At 46.7% G+C, this 16,002-nt stretch overlaps 3 protein-coding genes across 6 annotated transcripts in view; 2 read left to right on the top strand and 1 right to left on the bottom strand.

Annotated features, from left to right (window-relative positions):
• Nucleotides 1–4,669, top strand: part of Bif (protein phosphatase 1-binding protein bifocal) — a 44,574-nt gene extending 39,905 nt beyond the window's left edge. Inside the window, exons 4-5 of one of the 2 annotated variants that reach the window (XM_078188749.1) lie at nt 2,256–2,433; nt 3,465–4,669. In XM_078188749.1, the coding sequence (XP_078044875.1) occupies nt 2,256–2,433; nt 3,465–3,709 (423 nt within the window). In that variant the 3' untranslated portion in view covers nt 3,710–4,669. Of the gene's footprint in view, nt 1–2,255; nt 2,434–3,247 lie in introns of both variants that reach the window. The other variant, XM_078188750.1, reaches the window with a different exon arrangement.
• A 928-nt stretch (nt 4,670–5,597) lies between these two features.
• On the bottom strand, nt 5,598–7,044 carry LOC144474155 (mediator of RNA polymerase II transcription subunit 22). Its single transcript, XM_078188752.1, has 2 exons — nt 6,862–7,044; nt 5,598–6,644 (listed from the first exon to the last, which is right to left on the bottom strand). The coding sequence occupies exons 1-2, from the start codon at nt 6,962–6,964 to the stop codon at nt 6,325–6,327; spliced, it is 423 nt and encodes a 140-aa protein (XP_078044878.1). The 5' UTR covers nt 6,965–7,044; the 3' UTR covers nt 5,598–6,324.
• A 668-nt stretch (nt 7,045–7,712) lies between these two features.
• Nucleotides 7,713–15,790, top strand: Gaba-b-r1 (gamma-aminobutyric acid type B receptor subunit 1). 3 transcript variants are annotated; one of them, XM_078188856.1, is made up of 12 exons: nt 7,713–8,191; nt 8,269–8,367; nt 8,442–8,576; nt 8,650–8,820; nt 8,899–9,397; nt 10,190–10,317; nt 10,406–10,698; nt 10,771–11,014; nt 11,194–11,437; nt 11,503–11,897; nt 12,083–12,221; nt 14,426–15,785. In XM_078188856.1, the coding sequence occupies exons 1-12, from the start codon at nt 8,054–8,056 to the stop codon at nt 14,443–14,445; spliced, it is 2,505 nt and encodes an 834-aa protein (XP_078044982.1). In that variant the 5' UTR covers nt 7,713–8,053; the 3' UTR covers nt 14,446–15,785. The 3 variants fall into 3 exon arrangements, with proteins under 3 accessions (XP_078044982.1, XP_078044981.1, XP_078044980.1); XM_078188855.1 differs by having other exon boundaries at nt 11,230–11,437; nt 12,083–15,790; XM_078188854.1 differs by having other exon boundaries at nt 12,083–15,790.
• The last annotated feature ends 212 nt before the right edge of the window (nt 15,791–16,002 follow it).

Raw genomic sequence — 16,002 nt, 5'->3', positions numbered from 1 at the left:
GGACAACTGTGTCCGCGGAGCGCACGACAGCTGACACAATAGTTTATGCGTTTGTTCACGGCAATTATGCCGGAGTGAAAATCGTTGCGCCGCAATTAGTCGCGACGCTTTGCATAGCTATCTCGACTGTTTAAAAGCCGTGAAACTTAGCGCGGCTATCCGAGCTGCTCGACGATTCCAAAAAGAAATTAGACGACGTTCGCGCGGCTGGCGGAAAAATGTCGATCGAGATTTATGGGACAGGAGGATCGCGGACGAAAAGTGGAGCGGTCGAACGATTGACCGTGACCGTTTCTTCCGCAAAAGTTCAGGACACGCCGAGGGGGGAAACAGCGGGCGTCCTTTGGAAATTCGCGCGGCCGTGTCACCGTTTTCGTTCCGTCGGAACAGTTTCTCGGCTGCGAGGACGCCGGAGCTGAACACATATAATTCAGCGAACCAAGTAGTCGACGCGTAGTTGAAATAATTGCCGGTACTGTTACCCAGACGAAGCCCGATGCCTGCGAGCGTACCCGCGCGGTCCGTGCCGGCGTTCGACTAATTCATACTAGAAATATTTCTCCCGGCTAATTATCGCGGGCAATCTAATAGAATAATAATCGTTTCGCGGCGCCGACCAAGGAAGACGGCTCCGAATAAAATAAACGCAGCGCCCTGACGTTCGTTCGGTGCCCGGCCGGTCGTGTTCCACCCAGCTTCTCTCGATGATGCAACGATATGCCGTCTTAATTATACGCGATTCCACGGCTCGTGCCGCAACTGCAACGCCGCGCCGTTCCGCACGCTCCTTTGGCATTCTGAAGAAATTACGTAGACCTGGCTGGGTCGTCACCGACTCCGTCGGACGATTACGCGCGAGGATCGGACAAGATTCGATTCGAATCCGCCTGGCAAAAACCGCCTAACTTCTTACTCATGGCATGCCAATTGCTTAAGATTCTGCCGCGGATTTTATGGGTTCGCACGAAACGGGGAATATTAGAATCTATTAAAGAAAGAAACAGCTTCTTGTGTTAGCCAATTTTCTTGCAATTTAGGTTGAACGTTTCTCTGTTGCAGAAAATATGCGTTCCACTGATCATTGATCTTGTAGTTTGTGTTTTTTTTTTTTAGTGAACGGATCATTAGCTCTCTCTGCGTAGATAGATACGTTGCAGATTTACAGAGATTTATACGGTAACTATCGGCGATGTAATCGATAATTGTTGAAGCTATATTAGATTTCTTCAGTGCAGAATCTCTCAGAAAATTATAAAGTTTATTGTGGAAAAAACTGCTGCCCGTGTTACTCAATTTTCTGGCGATTCAGGTAGATGGTATTTCGTCTTGCAGAAAGATCTACATTCTACTGATTACCGGTCTTGCACTCTATTAGCGAGAAAATCATAGCTCTTTCGGCTAGGAATTGCTACGTTGTAGACTTGTAAAGATCTGCGTGGTGGAATCGATAATTGTCGCGGCCGTCTTAGATTTCTTCGGCGCAGAGTTTCTCTCGAATCTTGAACCGTCGGTTGAAAGTTTATTCTGTAGCTATTCTTTTGGAAAATTCCAATGATCTCAACACACAGAATAGGATTGATTTCTGTGGGGGAAAGATCATGAGAAACGCGTGACTCGTCTGAGCGTCGCTGATGGAACGACTACCGCGCGCCGACTTCTCCTAGGGATCCGCGCGTCTCTGAAGAAAAATTCTGTTTGAAAAGCGAGATGGCCTCGCGTGGAAATCTCTGATTGCATCGATGGTTCTCGGCGAGAGGATGCCGGAGGAAACAACGAGCCGGCGCGGATAGCAGCGGCGTCGGCTCTCTAGGAAAAGAATTGCTTTCTCTTTTGATCGTGCTCACCGACAAGGAGCGAACTAGGAGGCGATGTCCTAGCTCTGGCAGTCGAAAAAGCACCGAGTGTGACGGGTTACTGTTATTCCAGGCTGCTGCTCGCCGCGGCCGTTGTTTGTTCTTCCCGTGTCTTATTTTGTAGCCGGCTGCGCGTGTTGCGCGATACACCGTGGCGAACACATACGCGCGGCGCGGCTTCTTCCGCCGTGTAACTGTCTCCTCAACAATGGTCGCGTGCCGCGGGAAACAGGCGCTGCTGCGTCCTCTTCTTTGCCCGCCGCCACCGTCTTTTCCACAGATTTTTTCTTTCAGCGACCGCGACAACCGTGTCACGCGACATCTCTCGCTTCTCTTTCACCATCGCGCTATTCTGGAGATCGACGATTATAATTGAACGCCACTTTCCTGTTTCTGTTCCAGCACCGAATACAATTCGACGACACGGCAACTCGCACCTTCGAGTATCCCAGCGAGGCGTCGATGCTGGAGGGCGAGAGCAGCGTGGATGGCGAAACTTCCGGTTCCGTCGAGCAATCTGCCCCGATCAGCAATAAAACGTCCTCGACCAATTCGACGACATCCATGCCGACCCTTCTCGGTAATTCCAATCGCCGCTCTTGTCGCTAGACTGCGGATCTTCTGCGTTTGTCGCAAAAATCACCGGACGGAAAATTAAACAACGGAGATTGAAGAATTTAACGGGGAACCCGTCGTGTGCCGATCGAAATCGTCGGTTACACGTTTATGATATTGGGAACTGTTCAAATTGTGAAGGTCTTCGCAGAAAGCGATTGAATATTCTTGACAGTAAACCTGTACTAAACCCTAAAAATAACTAACTCGTGTTGCTTTATTAATGATGGAGCAACTATATTTACTTAGACCTTGCGTCCAAATAATGTCATGTGTTAGACTGTGAATTTTATGCATTTATAATAAAATGTAGTGAGTCAAATGCTACGTGATGAAAGAATTTGAAGAATTGAAAAATAATATAAAATATAAATGTCTATGTACCGCCTGTATCTTGCCATTGGCACAGGCAATTTTTACTTTGCATAAAAATCCGCAGTCTAGTCATCATTTTTGTTATTCTCATAAAGCTACACGCGTTAGTCGCATTTAGTGCTCGGTAGGTTTACTGTCATTTTCGAGGTACTGAGAATAATCAAAGAAACATGTAGCATCCTCGTCTCGACACTTTCTTGACGCGGACAATTTTTTAGTTTGCATGAAGATCCGCAGTCCACTGATAATTGCCTCTTATCTGCTCCGCTGATTGAACGAACGCTGTTCGTTATCGTTTACTCGCTGGGTAATCTTTAGCGTCGTAGACGGAAGAGATAAGAAAGCGTAATGAGGAAAATCGCAGGATTGTAACACCACTGTGGCCCTGTTTCGAATTTTTCCAGGAGCAAACGGCGCTCTTTCCCGCGTGAAGCGATGCGACCAGTTGCAGTGTCTCTTGAGCATCGAGGCCCCGCAAGAGTCGATAATCTAGCTTCCTATTTCCCCGCTTGTCCCACTTGTTTCTCGTCGCTCATGCTTTGAATCCTGTGCCGTGTGCGTCACTCACTGTCGAGTCTGCTAATGTAGCGTGCTGAAAGCTAGTGCTTGTTGTCCCTGCAGGTGGTGGCGGTGGTCTAGCGAGTTACACGCCTAGCAAAGTGGACTTGACATCGGAGGGTTTCGAGCTGGGTGTGACAAGGGCCATGTCGTCGACGCCGGTGCCGGCTGCGACCTCGATGTCGGCGACGACGCCGTCGACGGAGCAGTGTCGACCCGAGAACGAGCTCGACGAGATCGACTATCTGAAGCCTGCACAAGACGCGGGCGCTTGGGGCTCCGAAACCACCGGGGACCTTCTCTACTGAAGAGGACCGGCGGCCGAGGTCACAGGGGAACACGCTTAGCAACCGGAAGACGACCCGCGGGAAGCTCAAGGCTCCGCCGCCCCTCGACGGGCGCGCCTGGAAATTCCGGAGTTCCGTGAACTGAAAAGACTAATCGCAAAAGTATTTTATTGTCGTTTGTTTTTGTTTTTCGTAAGAACGAGCCTTCCACCGATAGACCGCTAAAAGGTTTCTTCGTTCGTGTGACGAATGCTCACCTGTATGATGATTAAGCGATTACCGCCCCTTAAGGGCGCGCTCGGTGACGCGCCGTTTCCGTGGCCGGTCCGAGCGTTAATCAAGAGAATTTAACAGTATCATTCCAAGTATATGCATTTACTTTGTATTACTACGATAACGAACAGTGAACAGACTTTCCTAATTAACGAGTAATCGAAACTGCCAAGATGCGTCAGTGCTTTTCGTTTTGTCAACCTTCGATTCTTTGTCTCTTTCTTTTCTGTCCTTAATTGTTAAGCACTTTACACACGGAGAGCCCAGTGATCGGCGAGCGTTTATATTAGGACGGATGATCGCGAAAAAGGAGAAAAGAGGAAAAAAAAATACGTTGCGTAAGGATATACATAGGTATCATATCACCTTTTTGGCACATTTTATAGCGAACGGAGAGACGTCGGCAATGGAACTGAACGTTTTTTCTAACCTTTTTGAGATTACTTTAATCCTAAGCCGTTTACACGAGTTCGAGCTGCCAGTCGAGGGCTAGAATGTTAGGTGAGATTTTTTAGGGAATCACGAAACTGAGAAAAAAAAAACGTGCGACGACGAGGAAGAAAAGTTTGTTCGCTGAAGTGAAATGAAACGAGAGAGGGAGAATGTGTGGGGAAACACTCGAGTTTAGATTTGTAAAAGTTTTTGCCAAAGTAGAACGTAAGTCTACTTAAGTATACTTAAATGTATGTGTACGATAAGCGAAAAATGTTTCTGTCCAGGGATAACGTGTAACAATTGTAAATTCCAAAAAGCTCATTATTTATACCGAGGGCGTGTTAAAACCATACTAACATTTCTCGCGCGAATGCTCAACAGGTTCGTTCATACTTCAGTGTAGATAATACATTTATACACCGTGATTAAAACGATCATGTTTCGTTCGGTTCGCTTGATTGTTTCTTACATTTGGACGAGGACCAAACTAAAAAAGAAAAGAAAAGAAAAAGAAAAGAACACATACGCAAACACACATACACACAGCGAATGATCGCGTTCTTTTTCGAAGAATTTTTTTGTGAGAGATTCTGTTAATTTTAAGGAAATTGAATTTTGTACATACTAAATTATTGTCGGCCCCGAGGCTCAATCAGACGAATTCGAATTTTGCTGCCGGGGCCGATCGCTCTACGTTGTGGTCTTTGTTTCTACTCGTTGTCCGTGTTAATTGCGTTCCGGGAGACTGTAACACACGTCGAAAAATTTCGGAAGATCGCGTGAAAACCGCGTCCGATTGTTTCAGGTATGATTGCGGCAGTATGGTCGAATAAATTAGGAGTTAATCGCGTGATCGCGGACTGATTCAAGGAAAACAAACGTGCGATACGATGATAACCGAACCACAGGTGCGTCTGTACGCCGAGGCAACAACTGTGTTCCATTTTCCGTCGCTGTATTTAGATGCTAATAATTCCGGCTACCACACGCGTGTCGTGCGACGCAACGTCGCCATCCGTTCGCGGTGCTTCCCTTCGTAGCGACACGATTAGTACTAACCGCAAAATAACGACTGATCGTCGGCCAATTTAAACAAAGACGAATGAGCTTCCACTGCTCCGGAATGTCTCGTAGAGACTTTAAAGAACTTCGCGGAGGGAATGCCGTGGGCCCGCGTTAGCGTTAAATCGATGCTTGATGGGTCTGTGTCACAGCGTTGCATTTTACACTGTGATATTTTTTTGTTATTTCGTTTGTTTTTTCTTCCTAGACACTGCAATTGTTTTCCAATCATTCGTGGGACAGTACCGTGTCGATCGCGTTCAGTTTGAATCACAAGTACTGGTAAGAGCGGAGCAAACGAGATTACGCTCGCGGCACGCGTGGCGTCCTTTGTATTCGTGAATCAATTACCCGATTTCTCGCTCGATCTGATTAAACGCCGATGTAATCTCGCTGCTCCGGTCGAGGGGACTCCGTATATTATTTTTGTAAATTATCGCTGTACAGAGTATGGAAAGGCATCGTCGTTCAAGCCAAGGATTATGAAGAAGAATTAGTATTATGCTTTACCGTTATAATTATTCTCATTATTCTTACTCCTATGATTATCGTTACGATTATCTGAAGCTTGAATCCCACATTACCTTATTGAGTATACTTACCAGTTTAGAAGTATTGTGTGATGTATCGTCTGTGTGTTACAAGGTATTCAAGTAATAAAATGAATTATACAATTACGCCCGAAGAAAGAACTACCGTCTCGTTAAGCACCCAACTAACAAGACAGGAATGTAATATCAAAATTATTCTTATTTATTTAAATAAATATATACAGTTTACCGAACAAATAAATCACATTGTAGTCAAGGTATGATCCGGGCGGTGGGTATGCACAACCGTGCATCACTCTGTTGGTACAGCTTCTGTTATTTGTATATCGAAGTATAATACTCCTCCTCGAGATCGTACAAATCAGCAGCCATGTCGTCCCGCAGAGATGCTAATTTCTGATCGCATTCTGCTTGTTTTGTTCTGAACAATTTGCTATTTTGTCCTATTGCTTCGTTCACAGAAGGGAAATCGTTGAGTATCAAATACTGTTTTATATCCGAGACAAGTTTCATTAGAGATTCGCCAGCGCGTACTATATTTGCTGCTCTAACATGCATTTCATAAGTGTCTTGCTCGCATTGTGTCATCCGTGACAACTGCGAATCGCTCTCGCCTTTGGCTAGCTTTATAATCTCTGAAACAATTGAAAATACAGTAAATTGTGTACACGTATAGGTTATGTTCGGCAGACTGCCGGTACTTTAAACAAAACAAATCATTTTCATCGGATTAACGCGAGGCGTAAAAAGTACACAAGTGTACATTATCGTGTGGCAACATTCTTTTTTAAAAGAATAGAGAACTTTCCTAGATATCGGTGATAGAGTACAAGATGAGGTTAGGAAGCTTACCTTCAAAGTTTTCTAACATAGACTTCACATCGTCCTTTAACCTCGTTGTGTACGACTTCAATAAAGCTTCTTTGCTTTGTGGCAGTGCTCGTTGAGCCGCCATGGTTTCCACAAAAATAATTATCCTACTCCCATCCAAGAGGAACTCTCACGCAACAATTGCACCGACCATGTTGAGCAAGTTGTTTTTTAACAGCGCCAAAACAACGTCGTCAACTGACAGAAACTGCTAGACATATTACCGATTGTATATAATTTCACGAAACAATAGGTGGCGCCACTGTGTAATTCTAGAGGATAATTTAATCCGTTGGTAAATTCAACCAATAGTTTCAGTGTTTCACCAAATCATATGGTGGTGCTGTACGAATCCTCGAACCAGGCGCGGCTTATTTGAAACATTTTATTCATATGTAATAAATATACGCTATTTCATAAACTTCATACTATCAAAATAATCATTTCTAGCATGTCCGCACTTTCTCCAGAATTTCTGAACGTACGCGAGCTTAAATAAAAGATAGAGAATCGCACTTTACGGTAGATTCGAAGCTAAGGTTGATACTCAGTCAAACAGAGTAATACGTTAGAGTCGAGTGAACTTTCTACAGGCTGTTCCAAAGGCTTTCTTTAAGAAAGCGTTCCTAAAAGGAAGATCCGTCCGACCACAGTGTCGGAGGGACATCTGTGAAGGAGCAGCGTGCTTTAAAGCAGCCTGTATATTGATTTCTTAGTAGAAAACTAGGGGACAGTGCCACCCCATCCCCACTACGATCCTTGGTAGCCGGGATGAAATCAATAGAAAGCTTGCGCGATCGCGCTCTGTCTTCGTTGAATCTATTCGCAGGAAAAATTCGCGGGGAGTCACGCGCGAGCAGGACGGAGAGTAGAAGTCCGACGAGCGATGGCCAACGGGGGATCAATTGTTTAAATGACGCAGCCAGTGTCGAGGCCGCAAACAGCCCCGTCGGTTCGACGGCTCGCGGAACGTTGCTCGGTGCTGTGAAATCGCGGAACCAGAGTGCGGCGACTCGAATGAAAACGAGCAGCGGTCGACGACGATGGCTGTGATCCGTCTGAGGGAAGTACGATTCTCAGCGTTGCTGCGCTGGGGTGTGTCGTAGGGCAGAATAAACGGAGGATTGATCGGTGATTTCGAGGCTGTCGGCAGGCAGGGGATACAAGCAGTACGATGTTGGAGCTGCTCGTGATAGTTCTGGCGGCGACGAGCGTGGTCGAGGGTTCGTTACCACCCGAGGAAGAGGACAATGTGTTGCACATCGGCGGCATTTTCCCGATAGCGGGGGAGGGTGGCTGGCAGGGAGGTCAGGTGAGGGATCAGCCGACGTCTCTCTTCCACTTCTCCTCACCCTGCCAGAAACAATCAACACTGTCCTCTTTCCGTAGGCATGCATGCCAGCGGTGAACCTGGCCTTGGACGATGTCAACCGCGAGAAGAACCTGTTACCGGGTTTCACGCTGAAGCTGCACTCGAACGACAGCGAGGTACGCCGACGAGTGGGTCTTTAATCAACGAGATCGCAGCTAATGCTAATCTAACACGTCCTTCTATGATTTAGTGCGAGCCAGGACTCGGCGCCTCGGTGATGTACAACTTGTTGTACTACAGCCCGCGAAAGCTGATGCTGCTGGCAGGATGTAGCACGGTCTGCACAACCGTTGCGGAAGCGGCAAAGATGTGGAACTTGGTCGTGGTGAGTGGAACTCCTCGAACGATTCGCGACAACCACGAGATCCCGAGGAGTCACTCTTGTCGGATGATTTCAGCTCTGTTACGGTGCCTCGTCTCCGGCGCTGTCCGATCGGAACAGGTTCCCGACGCTGTTTAGGACGCACCCGTCTGCCACGGTACACAATCCAACAAGAATCAAACTCTTGCAAAAGTTTGGCTGGTCTCGGGTGGCGATCTTACAGCAGGCCGAAGAAGTGTTCATATCCGTAAGATCGGTTTCTCTACCCAACGATTGCTTTGATTTCAACCGATTAAACTCGTTCACCTCCCGTTCCGTTCCGTAGACCGTAGAAGACCTAGAGTCTCGCTGCAAGGAAGCGGGAATAGAAATAGTTACGCGCCAAAGCTTTTTGTCCGACCCTTCGGACGCGGTACGGAATCTGCGACGTCAGGACGCCAGGATCATCGTAGGCCTCTTCTATGTGGTAGCTGCCAGAAGGGTGCTCTGCGAGCTTTACCATCAGAATCTGTACGGAAAGAGCTACGTGTGGTTCTTCATCGGATGGTACGAGGACAACTGGTTCGAGGTGAATCTGGACAAGGAGGGGATCACCTGCACGAAGGAACAGATGCGGTTGGCGGCAGAGGGACACCTCACGACAGAGGCGCTTATGTGGAATCAGAATAACGACACGACAATCAGCGGGATGACTTCCGAGGACTTCAGGCTGCGGCTCAACAAGATGCTGAAGGAGGATGGCTACGACATCGACAATAACCGGTACCCCGAAGGTTACCAGGAAGCGCCGCTCGCCTACGACGCGGTTTGGTCGGTCGCGTTAGGTAAAACCTTCGCCTTGCTTCTCCAACTAGTAAGTCGATGCATGTGGAATGTCGGATTTGCAAACCCTTGCTGCACCATAGAGACACCCAGTTCACGCCTAATTAATGTGTCCGTGTCATAAATCGTGTATACTTCTTTGTACGCGCATACACGTGTACCGAGATACCTGGACAATACACGGATACACGGGTCGTAAATTGAAATACTATAAAATGGTTAACGTATCAAAAATACTTATGTTTTCTTTGTATAATTATTCACGATGCAAGTAATTTTTGGTCTACGAAATATCTGTTGATAGAGGTTGCCACTGTAACAAAAGCCAAGAATTTCTGTTAATATACTTCAAACAATTAACCTTCTATTTTGATATATAGAAAACTAACGTGCCTACATTTACCGTCAAAAGACTCTTTCATCTTTCGATGATGCAAGCGATCAGAAAAGTGCACGCATTAAAACACGGATATACGAATGACACGTGTTCACGTTTGTCCTGAATACACGTTCAAAATGACGATTTTTGTTGCACTCTTCGTGGTTTCCGCTTGATGGCCAAGTTTGCGTTCGCTACAAAAAAAGTTAGAACAGTATCGGAAAACTTCGGCAAATTAAAAGTAGCAACGCAAGCGCACAATTAGAAGGTTAGAACGTTTTACCAGCACAATCCGATCGTCTGTACGATTATCTAAATAAAATGTCGCGAGGTGCCGCGATAGAAATACGAAATCCGACATTTCATGCGAAGCAATTCGATGAAAGTGTCCCGATTCGGTCTGTCCGGTCCATAGCATTCAACAAATCGATGGAGAAGCTGGCCAAGCAGGGGAAGAGCCTCAAGAACTTCGTCTACACGGACAGAGAGATCGCAGACGAGATCTACTCGGCCATCAACTCGACGCAGTTCCTCGGCGTATCTGTAGGTGGCACCCGCGCGTCGGAAGTAGAAAGAAAGCTGGCCCGATTCCGACAGGCGGCGGATCTTTAATCGATTTTCTGTGCTATAGGGATACGTTGCGTTTAGCTCTCAAGGCGACAGAATCGCATTGACCCAAATTGAGCAAGTGATCGATGGGAAGTACGTCAAGTTAGGGTACTATGATACGCAAAGCGACAATCTAACATGGAGAAACATGGAACGGTGGATCGGCGGCAAGGTACCGCAAGACAGGACGATCGTGAGGACGGTTCTCAGAACGGTGTCCTTACCGTTGTTCATATGTATGTGCATCATATCCTCGATAGGGATCATTCTAGCCATCGGTCTGATCATATTTAACATTTGGAACAGGCACAGAAGGTGGGTTCGATCGTTCTACACCGTTTCTCGCGATGCCCTCGGAGTAGTAACGATCGCCTTTCCTTCTTTCAGCGTTATCATGTCTTCCCATCCCGTGTGCAACACGATCATGCTGGTGGGAGTGATCGCGTGTTTCGTGTCGGTGTTTCTGTTAGGCATCGATGGTCGATTCGTCACCGAATGGGAATATCCAGCCGTTTGCCAAGCCCGTGCCTGGATGCTGTCCACGGGGTTCACTCTCGCGTTCGGCGCCATGTTCAGTAAAGTTTGGCGGGTGCACAGGCTCACGACGAAAACGAAAGCGGACCAGGCGAAGGTAAGGTCGACCGAGACGAAGGCCCCTGATCGAATCGATCGAGTAGCTTTGATTTTCGACGATTAACCATACGGCTGACATTTCTAGTCTCTCACGCAGTCTGCACCGCTCCTGCATGGCCCGCAGCTCCCGCTCGTACGGCCCCTGACTTTAAACGTAAATCTCTCGGTTCTTTTTAGTTGTTCATGGCTAAACAAAAAGTTTCGTCCATACAGAAGAAAATACAACCGTGGAAGCTGTACACGATGGTAAGTGGATTGCTCGCGATGGACATTGTGCTGCTGATCTCCTGGCAGGTGTTGGATCCCCTCCAGAGGAAGATGGAGACATTCCCGTTGGAGTCGTCGCCGTTCGGGGACGACGACGCTAGGATCAGGCCAGAGCTGGAGCATTGCGAGAGCGATCACAACAATGTTTGGCTAGGTAGGTCGATCATCCACGCAATGATCTGATGGCGAACGATGTTTAATCGTCTTTGGTTCTTCCAGGTTTGGTTTACAGCTACAAGGGCATCATTCTCGTGTTTGGACTGTTCCTGGCCTACGAGACGCGCAGCATCAAGGTCAAGCAGATCAACGACTCCAGATACGTCGGCATGTCGATCTATAACGTGGTCGTGCTCTGTGTGATCACCGTACCGGTTACCATGGTTATTGCCAGCCAGCAGGACGCCAGCTTCGCCTTCGTCGCGCTCGCCATAGTCTTCTGCTGCGTCCTCAGTATGGCGTTGATCTTCGTGCCGAAGATGATCGAGGTGATCAGTCACCCGAAGGACAAGGTCGAGTCTAAGTACAACGAGAACGTCGGCACGTCCAAGGAGGATGAGGAGAAGTACCAGAAGCTGCTCAAGGAGAACGATGAACTTCAGAAGCTTATAGCAGCGGTGAGCCAACATTTCAGATCAGGGTTGCCTTTGTCTTTGCGTTTGCGTCTACGCCGGTCCGATAAAAGATAGAGTTTCTTCAAAGTTATCTCCTTTTTAGTATACGAAATTTCTCGTCTTTTACTTTCTAAAATGAGTTCGTATAATTTTGAATTATGTACTACTACGAACGCTGTTCTTCGCAGAAAGAAGAAAAGATTAAAGTCCTGAAGCAGATGCTGGCGGAGAGGGACGCGCTGAAAGGCGGCACCGGAAACGTTCCGAAGGACTCGCTGATCGTCGCCGACTTCGTAACCGGCGAAGGGACCTCGGACAGCGCGATCGGTGGGGGCATTTCCGTTTACACACGCTCCTCACGAGCTTCCGTCTCCGACTTCGAGTTCTCTGAGTCGTATTCGTAGGACCAACACCATCGCGAACCAACCGCCTAGGCGGCTATCGTTAAGAATCTAAGAAACCTGGGACCTAAACAGAGCAAAGCTATACATGTCGCTTCTTTACTTTCCTACGTCCGTTTTTTGATTTCGAGACATTTAGAGCCTATCGAGTCACGCGACGTGTACACCTCACTCTCGTAAAGCACCTCTCCTTCGACGCCGTCAGAGGGAACACGAGCTCCATTGATTTCTCTGTAAACAGCGTCAGATGAAGTTCAGTGATTCAGCAGGTCGCCACTGTATATCATTGTCTATCATCCAGCTGCGAGTAGCCAAAGAGTAGCTGTGAACGATTTAGTAAAAATATGGCGGCGGTATGGTTCTGCGATTTGACAATGTTATATATATATATATATTTATAAATGGAGCTGGTTAGCATTGTTGCAACTCAACGAAATTTTCCGGAATGCTAAACAAAGGTGTGCAGAAGCGACCTGCGAAGCTACCAAACTTAATGTAGTTCGGTTTGCTTTTACAAGCACAAAGTATATACCGGGTACCATGAATAGCCGGACAATCACACCGAGCGGCAGTCTCGTACCGAAACTTTTACAAATCAAACTCGAGCAGCGGGTATCGTGAAACGAGAGCGTGGAACGAGAATCTTGTCGAATCATGTTCGCGATCGTTATCCTCTGCTCGTTCAATTTACTCGGTGTCTAAACGTATTCTATAAATGTTGAATGTATGTGTCTACTATCGAGTAAATACGTGTGCGTCCACGTATAGGTGATCGTAACACTAAATGTGAGTAGCCAGGTCGGATGCGAGAGGAGAACCAGCCGCGAAAATAGCGATCAGGATCAGACAAACAGATTTTGGCCTACGTGTCGAATCGTCGACGCACGCGGGTCTCGTTTACAACGACGCTTTTTGTTACCTCCGGAGAGAGTTTATACCGCGCAGACACATCGAGATATTTTATTGTTCGATACACTTTGTACAAGGAAATTTTATCGGGATCTGGCGCAACGTCGGACCAATCATGGATGTATTCGTTCCGAGACCGTTTACCGTTTATTGGGTTTCCGAATGTTTTACCGCGGGAGTACTTTGAAAACCGCGATCGTGGTAGCGCACGCGGTCACATGGGTCCAAAAAATGTGAGGAACTGAGGAAAAGCATTTGATACGATCCGCACGAGGTACAATGAACACGGCCCACGTGTGCGTGGGAGACGTTGCATCAGTTTAATAATTACTAACGCAGTGAGTCACGGCTAAAATCGAACACCGTATGCAAAAATACGTTTCACATACTAAACGGAGCTCGCACATATCCCTGGGAATTATCTCGGTGAAATCGTCTTTAAGCAAATTAATAATTAACATGTTATCGGGCACTCTGGTTCGACGAGTATTTTCGCATACGGATCATGATTTCGTCTGCGATCGCCGCACACACGTTCGCCATTCCGCAATCCGCTTGAATCCAATGAAACGTATATACATAGAAACACTACACCTCGGACGTTCGTTTTGTCCCACTTGAATCTCTGGCAACTGTTCCCACGCATGATTTCCAGCAATTGCAGTTAAATCTCGTTAGACGATTTACCACCTGGTCGTTTCCGAAACCCGCGAACCGATGTGAACCTCATGAAGTCTGCTCCCAAATTGTGCACGGATCTCCGCGAATATACATGAACGCGGACCGCTCGGTGTGCTAACGAGATTTAAACGCTTGCGACGTTGCGCCATTCATAAATAATTTGGGAGTCTTGATGAGGTAGATCGTTGCGCAATTAGAACCAGAAGGATACCGTTCGATCTTCGATCAGACGCGAACCGATTCACGAGGAGACCGGCCAGACAATTATTTATGAATGGACGTACAGTGGATCGCGAAAGTAACCGAACGCTCGCTGTTGACAGCTCGAAGTCTTTAAGAAGTTTTCTATTACAACAGCTTATTTCGTTAACAACGATCGCCTTCGCTGATCAGTAGGCTCGTTGCATTAAAAATCGATCTAGCTCTTCGGGAATCTTTGGTCGTGGTTTGATCAGCGACCGTTCGAACAACTTCGCAGGCTATCTAGAACGTTCAGCCTGTCATCCGGAAGGTTATCGATTGTCAATTCTTCTTTTGTAGAAACGGACCAGGTCGGCTGAAAATCGAAGAGTCCCCGTCGATCAGGACGACGAAAGCGATACACACGTGCGAACGAGCTGAAAGCTCCCCCGTTCCATTTCTCTCTGGGTGTCTTTCTCGTCTCTCTTCTAAAGCTAGTGTACACGGATGCGCGAGCCCCGATGGAAATTTGGACCGTTCTGTTGTCAAAACCGAGGGCAGAGCCCGGGGGCCGTGAACCGGGAAATCCGATTTCCCCGAGGAAAAGCTTGAGCCACTGGACGAGATGGTTGCCACATGAAAACTTGCTTTTCCTCTACGAAAGAAAGAGAATGATTTCGAGCCAGCGAGCTCGATGCGAAGGCCAGAAGTTTTCAGCCGTGAAAAGGAGACTTCGTTTTTGATCCTCGCGAGCTTTCGTTGTCGAGAGAGGAGGGCGACAATGTGATTTGACTGCAATTAAAATTTTATCCGTATACAAAAGACGATTCGCGTGCGTGTATTGCGTAGATTGGTTAAGCCACAGGCGCACCATGGATTTTTGGATAACGGTGCGGCTTCAATTCCGCCATTCTACGTACATACGATTCGTGTTTAGAGAGACTCTAACGGATGTTTCTGTTGAACCTGTTTCTAATCGATCCACGGTATTTTTTACTGTACCTCTTCGATCGACTGTCGCGCGGGCAGCGCTTGACTAAAAATGAACGATTATTATTATGATTATTACGGTGATTATATACATATACGGTATACATATATATATAGTCTTATCGAACTGTTGAAGAAAGTATCATATATATGTATGTTAGATTATGGAGATATATTTATTTTTAAGTTTTTCAAATGATAAAATTCGTTACAAATTCACCCGCTGTATCTGTTATTAAAACACCCTACGTTTATCGATACTATCGAAGCTATCATCTCGTTTTCCTAAATTCATGATACGGGGAACCGACCGACAAATGATCGAGCGGTTTAATTTGAATCGAGCAAAAAGCTGGCGGACTTCCGTTTCCGTTCGAGGTATATCAATGTGACACACTTCACTAAACCGAAGAAACACCACATATATTTAATACGTGATAGACGCGTACGGCGATTATGAAAATATGTAGTACAAAATGGAATACGATTGTATCGAAAGAATATAAAAAGATTCGAATAAACTTGTTTGCAATTTAAGGAGTTGTGCAACCTTGTTGGCTTCGACGATGTCTAGTGTTATTCTTCACATTTTTTCCACGTTCTTCAAAATTATTATAAAACCGCCCATTACATCTGTCTCTGTACACATCCCTTAATACTTCGTCATTTTATAATCCAGTCACCTTTGACCGGGTACAAGCTGACAAGGTTCCTCTAACTCCGTCATTTTGTAAAACATGCTAAAATACTATCAAAACATTGGTCTGCATGCCCAATCTCATTTCTCCGGTAAACCGGCTTGGTTCGCGAACTTTTTTTCGACTTTCACGATTGTACATCTTAACAGGTGTTTCGATGGTCGTTTGAATTCGAATTTGAATCACGCGGCGGCCACGTGATGCGCGCAATGCGCGTTCTGCGCACAAGCGGGAGATTGCGTTCGTGGC

This window comes from Augochlora pura, chromosome 8, assembly GCF_028453695.1.
Source record: "Augochlora pura isolate Apur16 chromosome 8, APUR_v2.2.1, whole genome shotgun sequence".
Taxonomy (NCBI): domain Eukaryota; kingdom Metazoa; phylum Arthropoda; class Insecta; order Hymenoptera; family Halictidae; genus Augochlora; species Augochlora pura.
This window is presented reverse-complemented; position numbering and strand designations above follow the sequence as displayed.

Bases quoted from the DNA above. Each gene is read 5' to 3' on its own strand.
- LOC144474155 (XM_078188752.1), bottom strand. From the start codon at position 6,964: ATGGCGGCTCAACGAGCACTGCCACAAAGCAAAGAAGCTTTATTGAAG. The intron at 6,645-6,861 runs GTAAGCTTCCTA...CAATTGTTTCAG, and splicing joins TATGTTAGAAAACTTTGAAG to AGATTATAAAGCTAGCCAAA.
- Gaba-b-r1 (XM_078188854.1), top strand. From the start codon at position 8,054: ATGTTGGAGCTGCTCGTGATAGTTCTGGCGGCGACGAGCGTGGTCGAG. The intron at 8,577-8,649 runs GTGAGTGGAACT...GGATGATTTCAG, and splicing joins AGATGTGGAACTTGGTCGTG to CTCTGTTACGGTGCCTCGTC. The intron at 11,898-12,082 runs GTGAGCCAACAT...TGTTCTTCGCAG, and splicing joins TTCAGAAGCTTATAGCAGCG to AAAGAAGAAAAGATTAAAGT.